Here is a 10,311-nt window from a genome sequence, read left to right as displayed (position 1 = left end):
TAAGGAGTCCAGCTGGCTGTCAGGGTCACTGTATCTATGCTGCCAGTCAAGCTCGAGGCGCTTGAGGACTCGAGGCATTCCGATGGAGGAGACACCAAAGCATCCTCTGGCTCCAACGTTAAGCACTATGGTAGGGTTGGTGCTCCGGGTGGCCGGCGGATGGTGTCAGGTGCGGGCAATGTAAGGAACAGAGGAGGAGAGGAGCAAGAGGGAGGGGGATTTTGTGGGTTGGGGTGGTGCCCGCATGTCCAGGGGACAGTCCCATTTTCACCCTGACATATGTGCTGGATTTGGGGAAGTCCGGATATATGGGCAAGGTTTGCGGGAGCCTACTGGGTAGTCGTTTTGAGGAGAAATGGCTACACCCTTGGTAATGTTCCTAGCACATATAATTTATAGATTATATTTTTTTTCATAAAATTTTCTACATAATAAAAGTATGGTTTCCATCACGTTTATTAAAAGAAAGCGATACTATGACAATGAAAACTAAGCCTTATAATAAAGCATTGAACAAATATTTTGTCCAACAAAAGTTTTTCTAAAAATATATTACCCCCTCTATAAAAAACAATCATATATGTTAATAAAGTTCATACGTATGTAAAATAAAACGTCTATGCTACTTCTATTTCTTTACTTGTAAAATTGCCCTGTTTGTAGAATTGTTTTCCACTTGTGGTACAGCTCATAGTGCTAAAAAATGATCGTGCATGTCAAATATTTGTTTTCTCCATTTCTAGTTTTTGATAGACATAAGTATCTAATATTTTTTATTTCTTCAGATATATTATTTTATTGTCTATACTTTTATTTATGTATATCAAATAAAATATTCACTAAAATTATGATTATTATTTAGTCACACAAAAAGCATTCCATATAATCCTTTTATTCTACCGACGTGCTTTGCACACAGGTGGCTAGCGGGTGTCAGTTTCTCCAACTTTAGTTGAACCGAGTGTGGCTATGCCTGGTCCTTGCGAAGATTAAAACAGCACCAACTTGACAAACTATCGTTGTGGTTTTTAATGCGTAGGTAAGAACGGTTCTTACTAAGCCCGTAGCAGCCACGTAAAACTTGCAACAACAAAGTAGAGGACGTCTAACTTGTTTTTGCAGGGCATGTTGTGATGTGATATGGTCAAGACGTGATGAGATATAAGTTGTTGTATGAGATGATCATGTTTTGTTGAAGTTATCGGCAACTGGCAAAATCCTTATGGTTGTCTCTTTATTGCATAAGATGCAAGCGCCCAATAATTGCTTTACTTTATCGCTATGCGATAGCAATAGTTGCAAGAGTAATTGTTGGCGAGACAACCACGTGACAACACATTGATATAGATCAAGATGATGGAGATCATGGTGTCATGCCGGTGACGATAGAGATCATGACAGTACTTTGGAGATGGAAATCAAAGGCGCAAGATGATGATGGCCATATCATGTCACATATTTTGATTGCATATGATGTTTATTTTTTATACATCTTATTTTGCTTAGTTTGACGGTAGCATTTTAAGATGATCTCTCACTAATTATCAAGAAGTGTTCTCCCTGAGTATGCACCGTTGCGAAAGTTCTTCGTGCTGAGACACCATGTGATGATGGGGTGTGATAGGCTCTACGTTCAAATACAACGGGTGCAAAACAGTTGCACACGCGAAATACTCAAGTTATACTTGACGAGCCAAGCATATACAGATATGGCCTCGGAACACGGAGACCGAAAGGTCGAGCGTGAATCATATAGTAGATATGATCAACATAGTGATGTTCACCAATGAAACTACTCCATCTCACGTGATGATCGGACATGGTTTAGTTGATTTGGATCACGTGATCACTTAGAGGATTAGAGGGATGTCTATCTAAGTGGGAGTTCTTAAGTAATATGATTAATTGAACTTAAATTTATCATGAACTTAGTCCTGGTAGTATTTTGCAAATCATGTTGTAGATCAATAGCTCGCGTTGGTGCTTCCCTGTGTTTATTTTGATATGTTCCTAGAGAAAATTGTATTGAAAGATATTAGTAGCAATGATGCGGATTGGATCCGTGATCTGAGGTTTATCCTCATTGCTGCACAGAAGAATTATGTCCTTGATGCACCGCTAGGTGACAGACCTATTGCAGGAGCAGATGCAGACGTTATGAACGTTTGGCTAGCTAAATATGATGACTACTTGATGGTTTAGTGCACCATGCTTAACGGCTTAGAATCGGGACTTCAAAGACGTTTTGAACATCATGGACCATATGAGATGTTCCAGGAGTTGAAGTTAATATTTCAAGCAAATACCCAAGTTGAGAGATATGAAGTCTCCAACAAGTTCTATAGCTAAAAGATCGAGGAGAATCGCTCAACTAGTGAGCATGTGCTCAGATTGTCTGGGTACTACAATCTCTTGAATCAAGTGGGAGTTAATCTTCCAGATAAGATAGTGATTGACAGAATTCTCTAATCACCATCACCAAGTTAGTAGAACTTCGTGATGAACTATAGTATGCAAGGGATGACGAAAACGACTCCCGAGCTTTTCATGATGATGAAATCGATGAAGGTAGAAATCAAGAAAGATCATCAAGTGTTGATGGTTGACAATATCACTAGTTTCAAGAAAAGGGCAAAGGAAAAAAGGGGAACTTCAAGAAAAACAGCAAGCAAGTTGCTACTCAAGTGAAGAAGCCCAAGTCTGGTCCTAAGCCTGAGACTAAGTGCTTCTGCTGCAAAGGAATTGGTCACTGGAAGCGGAACTACCCCAAGTGATTGGCGGATAAGAAGGATGGCAAAGTGAACATAAGTATATTTGATATACATGTTATTGATATGTACTTTACTAGTGTTTATAGCAACCCCTCAGTATTAGATACTAGTTCAGTTGCTAAGATTAGTAACTCGAAACGGGAGTTGCAGAATAAACAGAGACTAGTTAAGGGTGAAGTGACGATGTATGTTGGAAGTGGTTCCAAGATTGATATGATCATCATCGCACACTCCCTATACTTTCGGGATTAGTGTTGAACCTAAATAAGTGTTATTTGGTGTTTGCGTTGAGCATGAATATGATTTGATCATGTTTATTGTAATACGGTTATTCATTTAAGTAAGAGAATAAATTGTTGTTCTGTTTACATGAATAAAACCTTATATGGTTACACACCCAATGAAAATGGTTCATTGGATCTCGATCGTAGTGATACACATATTCATAACATTAAAACCAAAAGATGCAAAGTTAATAATGATAGTGCAACTTATTTGTGGCACTGCCGTTTAGGTCATATTGGTGTAAAGCGCATGAAGAAACTCCATGCTGATGGGATTTTGGAATCACTTGATTATGAATCACTTGGTGTTTGCGAACCATGCCTTATGGGCAAGATGACTAAAGACTCCGTTCTCCGGAACAATGGAGCGAACAACAGATTTGTTGGAAATCATACATACTGATGTATGTGGTCCGATGAATATTAAAGCTCGCAACAAGTATCATTATTTTCTGACCTTCACAGATGATTTAAGCAGATATGAGTATATCTACTTGATGAAACATAAGTCTGAAAAGTTCAAAAGTATTTCAGAGTGAAGTGGAAAATCATCGTGACAAGAAAATAAAGTTTCTACGATCTGATCGCAGAGACGAATATTTGAGTTACGAGTTTGGTCTTCAATTAAAACAATGTGGAATAGTTTCACAAACTCATGCCACCTGGAACACCACAGCATAATGGTGTGTCCGAACGTCATAACCGTACTTTATTGGATATAGTACAATCTATGATGTTTCTTACCGATTTACCAATATCGTTCTGGGATCATGCATTAGAGACAGCTGCATTCACGTTAAAAAGGGGCACCATCTAAGTCCGTTGAGACGACACAATCTGAACTGTGGTTTGGCAAGAAACCAAAGTTGTCATTTCTTAAAGTTTAGGGATTGTGATGCTTATATGAAAAAAGTTTCATCCTGATAAGCTCAAACCCAAATCGGAGAAATATGTCTTCATAGGATACCCAAAGGAGACTGTTGGGTACACCTTCTATCACAGATCCGAAGGCAAGACATTCGTTGCTAAGAATGGATCCTTTCTAGAGAAGGAGTTTCTATTGAAAGAAGTGAGTGGGAGGAAAGTAGAACTTGATAAGGTAATTGTACCTTCTCCCTTATTGGAAAGTAGTTCATCACAGAAATCTGTTCTTGTGACTACTACACCAATTAGTGAGGAAGCTAATGATGATGATCATGTAACTTCAGATCAAGTTACTACCGAATCTCGTAGGTAAACCAGAATGAGATCCACACCAGTGTGGTACGGTAATCCTGTTCTGGAAGTCATGTTACTAGACCATGACGAACTTGCGAACTATGAGGAAGCGATGATGAGCCCAGATTCCGCGAAATGGTTTGAGGCCATGAAATCTGAGATATGATCCATGTATGAGAACAAAGTATGGACTTTGATGGATTTGCCCGATGATCGGCAAGCCATAGAAAATAAATGGATCTTTAAGAGGAAGACGGACGCTGATAGTGGTGTTACTATCTACAAAGCTAGAATTGTCGCAAAAGGTTTTCGACAAGTTCAAGGTGTTGACTATGATGAGAGTTTCTCACTCGTATCTATGCTTAAGTCTGTCCGAATCATATTAGCAATTGCCGCATTTTATGAAATCTGGCAAATGGATAAACAAAACTGCATTCCTTAATGGATTTATTGTATATGATGCAACCAGAAGGTTTTGTCAATCCTAAAGGTGTTAACAAAATGTGCAAGCTCCAGCGATCCATCTATGGACTGGTGCAAGCATCTTAGAGTTGGAATATACGCTTTGATGAGTTGATCAGAGCATATAGTTTTATACAGACTTGCGGTGAAGCATGTATTTACAAGAAAGTGAGTGGGAGCACTACAACATTTCTGATAAATATATGTGAATGACATATTGTTGATCGGGAATAATGTAGAATTATTCTGCAAAGCATAAAGGAGTGTTTGAAAGGAGTTTTTTTAAGACCTCGGTGAAGCTGCTTACATATTGAGCATCAAGATCTATAGAGATAGATCAAGACGCTTGATAAGTTTTTTCAATGAGTACATACCTTGACAAGATTTTGAAGTAGTTCAAAATGAATCCTTGTAGGACGCTGGTTGTTGTCGATATATTTAGTGCCTACCGCAAAATCATACACACACTGTTGTGAGTTTTAGAAAAATGATATCAGTTGTTGTCTATATCTTTTTAGTGGTTATTTTCAAATCGAAATCGAGGTTGTTTCGTGCTCATAAGTACTAATCCCCATCTCTTTCTCTGCCTGAGAAGCAAAGATTAATTATTTTGAACTTTGGATTATTTAAATTGGGAGCTATGTATGTACCAGTTACATTTGATTAACAATGCGTTCAACTTGTGTGATCATCTCCGGTGGCTTTTCTAAATTTCCGAATCCCTGTGTTTCACCGTTGCGGTGACCATCAGGCAGGTCTCACTGGCAAATTAAGTTTTGCATATTATCAATGGTGTTCTGTTCGGATATATAGGCGAGGAGTATTAGGAATCGTGGCGATGGAGCTTTTGGTTGGAAATTTGGTTGTTGCTGTCTGCTCTCTATCATATAAGTGCCCCTCTGGTAGCAATCCTGAAATCAACTGAAATTTGATACTGTCTGCTCTATCATATGCTTTCCCGTTGTGGAAGAAGCTACAGTAGGTAGATTTCAAAAGTTGAAACCAGAAATTCCATATGTTTTAATGTTCGATGACAAATGCGATGTTGTGCTGCTGAGGTAGCACCCTTTCAGCGTAACCATGTCACTCGCAAATGCAATGAAAGCGACACCTCCAGTATAGCATTCTCAACAGCTGCAGCCTAGATTTTTTCTTTACAGCATCAAAGCAATGACGCCGATGCATTTCCAATCAAGTCACATCAAATTGAGCTTAATTAGTACATCGATCGAGACGAGACATGCACAGGCAAGATTGATCAGGAGCTTAATCAGGATGAAACATTTCCAAACTCTGTTGTCTGCATTAATTGCGCTGGCAGAAATATCCGTTGTAAGAATAAAACTGAAGGTGCATCAGGCTTACAGTCCTCGAGAAGAAGAAAATAATTAAGTTACAGTCCTCGAGAAGAAGAAAATAATTAAGTTACAGACAGCAAAGTGGTGGATCAATCGAATGGATGGCTACCAAAAGTAACATAGGGACGGCAAGTAACAGAGGGATGCCTTGGGTGCAGACTTACGGCGCCCTTGAAGGCAGACTCGACTTCAGCTTGTACATCAGCGAAAAAACCAGCTCGATATGTCCACACTTCGATTTTCTGGAGGCAGGGCAGGCACTCCATGCCGATTGGTGTAGCACCTCTCCACTCTCTCCATCTGAATTGCAGTGTGAGTGTTTGTACCTTGGGCATAGCTCCTGCCTCGAAACTCAGATACGCATTGGCATCTTTGACCCACTCAAACCACAAGTGCTCCAGAACTGGGAACAACCCCGTGCCAACCACAACCTTGTCTTGGGAGACATCCGACACTTTGATCCTGACATGGACGAGGGAGGGGAGCTCACCAAGAATACGAACCTCATCACTCGACAGGTGCAACACACGCAGATCGAGGATCCGGAGGTAATATAGTTCACCGATCCATTTGGGAACTCTTTTGAGCTCCCAGTCTATCAGATAGAGTACCTCGAGACGGGGAGGCGGGTCATGTAAGGAGTCTAGCTGGCTGTCAGGATCACTGCATCTACGCTCCAACTTGAGGGAGAGGCGCTTGAGGTCTCGGAGCATTCCAATGGAGGAGACCAAAGAATTCTCTTGTTCCAACGTCAAACACTCCCATCCAGCCGTGCTTAAGTACAATTCCTTCAGATTGGTCAGCTCACCAAGACCTTTGATATCTTCCAGTGAACTCTCGAACATGTATCGACAACGCAGGGTGCGGAGTGATCTCATCTTCTTGATCCCTTCAGGCAGTCCACCCCTTGGAAGCACCAGATGAAACAAGTTGGCCAAACAACTTATGTCTGAAGGAAAGCTTTGTGTCGACTTGCAATATAGCACCAGAGTTTGCAAATGCACAAGACCTTGGATTTCTTCCGGGAGCGCTACGACTGCTGATGAGGCTAAAACATGCAAATATCTCAGTAAAAACAAACAGCCAATTACAGTGAGGTCGATTGTCATTTCCCAATTATAAGGAAACTCAAGGACAAGCACCCATAGATACTTAAACTGTGAAAGGGGAGGTGTGTATTGGGACTCTCCAAACCGTGCGTATGATCGAACTTGTGACATGCCAGTAGCAAGGGCCTCCGACTTTGCACTACGTACACCTGATTGGAAGGATAATCGACGAACCTTGTACTTACAACTGGGCAATCTTGCCATGTCCTCATAGTTATATGCTACACTGATAAAATTATCTTCTGTACTCTTGCTTAGGATCAAATCAAGCATCATATCATGCACCCTACAAGAAAGTACCTCCCCGTAAGATGTTCTTCCGGGCTGAATCATACTTCTATTGACAAGCTCGTTGAAATAACTTTTCCCAACATCATCCAAATCCGCTCTGTGCAAACTACAAACAAAGCCTTCGGCTATCCATTGCCGAACGAGATCATCCCTCTCAATCTCACGGTCTTCTGGATACATGCCAAGATACAAAAAACATGGCCGAAGATAAACAGGAAGATGCACGTAGCTAAGATTCAGAATACCCCTCATTTCTTCCAAGGTGGGTTTTGTAGCAGACCTAGCACCAAGAGAATTCTTTATGTTCTCCCATTCATTCAACAATCTTGCTTCATGGCTAGCTAATAGGCCAGCTATGGTGATAATTGCAAGTGGCAAACCGCCACACTTCCTGAAAATTTCAACCGAAATTTCTTTGAACTGTGGTGGGCATACATTTTCAGACCCAAATACTCTATCGAAAAATAATTTTCTTGAGTCTTGTTCTTTGAGTGGCTTCATACTGTAAATGCAGGCACGATCACTCAAACATGTTGTGGCAGCTACGTCATCCAATCGCGTGGTTACCATTACTCTACTTCCATTAGTATTGTCTGGAAAGGCACACCTAATAGTATTCCATGTTGACTGATCCCACAGGTCATCAACTATAATTAAGTACCTATTGCAATTCATACATTATATCAGTATATGGTTGTATGGCACAAAGAAACATCAAAACTGAAATGAAGGAAACAAAGTATGTTAAGAATGACGTAAATGTCGGTACTAGAAGAAAAAAAAATACCTTTTATCTTTGAGGCCTTCTCTAAGGCTGTCAATAATATCTTGCAGCTCGTAAGCATGAGAAGAATTCCCCGTCTCAAGCTTTAATTGTAGGCCAATAAGAAGGCTTTTCACATCTGGCCTTTGGGAGACCGAGGAAAATGCCTTGCGATCAAACTGCCCTCCAATTTCATCATACACTTGTTTGGCAAGCGTGGTTTTACCCAAACCTCCAAACCCGACGATGGAAACCACTTTGAGTTTCTTCTGGGAATCCATCAGCAAAGTGACAAGCTCTTCTCTCGGGCCGTCAATACCAACAAGGCCTGCTGCCTCCTTGTAGAGCGCTGGGATCCGGGGATCCATAACCACAGGGCCAGGACTCAAATTGATGCAAGCATCAATATTGTACCTCTTGCACCGAGCATTGGCCTCCACAGCAAGAACCTTGAGCTCCTCGATGCGGTTGGCGATCTGATGGCGCCTCCCAAGCCTCCTGAGGCGCTGAGCCATCTTTCTGACGAAGCCTTTCTTTGCACGGGCACCTTCGATGTCATGAATGAAGTCGTCGATGCAGTTCTCCATATCATAGGACATCTCCCTGATGTGGTCCCTCCAGTCCTTGGCCGATGGATCAAGCTTGTCCATGAGCTCCATCTTGTCAAGGAGAGCTTTCATGGCGCTGAGCTCATCCTTGAGGAAAGATGCCTGCTTCCTCACACCTGTGAGCTTCTTGTACTCTTCGCCGAGCAGCCTGGAGAGTTTGCCGAGGAGCGGATTCAACACCCCCGACGTCGCACTCACTGCCATGCCGAGTTGGAGTTGAACTGCTCCTCTACCCTTCCCTCCTGTGTCGCCTAGGATCCAGAGAGAGGAGGTGGGCAGCGGCTCGAGGCGTGGGTGGGAGTTGGGAAATCGACGCAGGAGGCGCGCGCTGCCGTTGCCGACTCCGGATGTGGATGGGAAAGGTGAGGAGGAGGCTCGGTGGAGATGGTGATGAGGGAATGGGGGATTTGGAACGGGAGAAGAGGTTCGGCCACAACCGCGTGCGTACGTGTGGCCTTTTCATCACCTAAGATAAGAAAGCAGCAGCATGCATAGCAGTTTAGTGTAGCTTCGCTCCATCATATCTCAGCCAATAATTTCAAAGATCTGTGCTCTTATTCGCTGTTTGTAAAAGTATACAGTTAGATGCGCTAGCTTTTTACTGTTGCATCTTAGAGCTGTTTCTGAGCTTACCCTAACATTCCATGCTAGCATGTGCAAGTGTTACCCTAACAACCGACCAGGGAGCCCGCCCCGTCCACGCGCGCATGACTTTTCTGGTTGGCATTTTGAATGAGACAATGGTTAATATTAAGCCTCAAGAAACAACAGTGAGAAAGACTATTTATCAACCATAAATGCATTTTCAGGAATTTTAGGTTTTCTACCAAATTTAGATATTAGAATATTTCAGTATACTGATTTCTAGAAAGTTAAGGAAAACATTTGCCATGGCATTTAATTATTTGTAAAATAAAATTTAAGTGGAAAACTAAGAAATTGAATGATAGTAATCCAAGAAATCTCATTTTGCAAACTCTACGAAATTATGGCTCTTCTAACAAATTTAAGAATTTCATTATACTAGTTCCGGGATTTTGTAGTGAAAGAATTTTCACGATAATGTATGTATTCAAAATTTCAATGGAAAGCTAATAATCCACTACAAGAAATTTCATTATACTAATTCCTACTGTAGTGTAAAAAATGCTCTTATATTATGGAATGGAGGGAATACGAATTATGTATCTTATCAGAAACAAAGAATTTCATGATATAATTTGGGAAATTTTAATCTGCATACAAACATGAATTTTTTAGGACATACAAAATTCATATTACTCCCTCCGTCGTTGAATATAAAGCCACCTCATATTCTTAGGTTAACCCTTTGACCATTAATTTTATCAATAAAATGTGAGTTATATGGCATAAAAAGTATATATTTTTATGACATATAACTCATAACTTGTTGACCAAAAATTTGAAGTCAAAGTTTGACAAAAAA

The 10,311-nt window shown here is 40.9% G+C and overlaps 1 protein-coding gene across 1 annotated transcript; it reads right to left on the bottom strand.

The window, feature by feature from the left end:
- Positions 1–5,958: 5,958 nt before the first annotated feature.
- On the bottom strand, positions 5,959–9,215 carry LOC125528003 (disease resistance protein RGA5). Its single transcript, XM_048692516.2, has 2 exons — positions 8,281–9,215; positions 5,959–8,154 (listed from the first exon to the last, which is right to left on the bottom strand). Exons 1-2 carry the CDS (start codon positions 9,066–9,068, stop codon positions 6,183–6,185), a joined length of 2,760 nt encoding a protein of 919 aa, XP_048548473.1. The 5' UTR covers positions 9,069–9,215; the 3' UTR covers positions 5,959–6,182.
- Positions 9,216–10,311: the final 1,096 nt, after the last annotated feature.

This window comes from Triticum urartu, chromosome 6A, assembly GCF_056163025.1.
Source record: "Triticum urartu cultivar PI428250 chromosome 6A, HENAU_Tu73, whole genome shotgun sequence".
NCBI lineage: Eukaryota > Viridiplantae > Streptophyta > Magnoliopsida > Poales > Poaceae > Triticum > Triticum urartu.
Note: the sequence above shows the minus strand (reverse complement) of the source record. Positions and strands in the feature narration are given on the sequence as shown.

What these genes read in the sequence shown, in the direction of transcription:
- LOC125528003 (XM_048692516.2), bottom strand. Translation starts at nt 9,068, where the DNA reads ATGGCAGTGAGTGCGACGTCGGGGGTGTTGAATCCGCTCCTCGGCAAA. An exon ending in GAAGGCCTCAAAGATAAAAG is followed by an intron (nt 8,155 to 8,280) that starts GTATTTTTTTTT and finishes GAATTGCAATAG; the next exon opens with GTACTTAATTATAGTTGATG.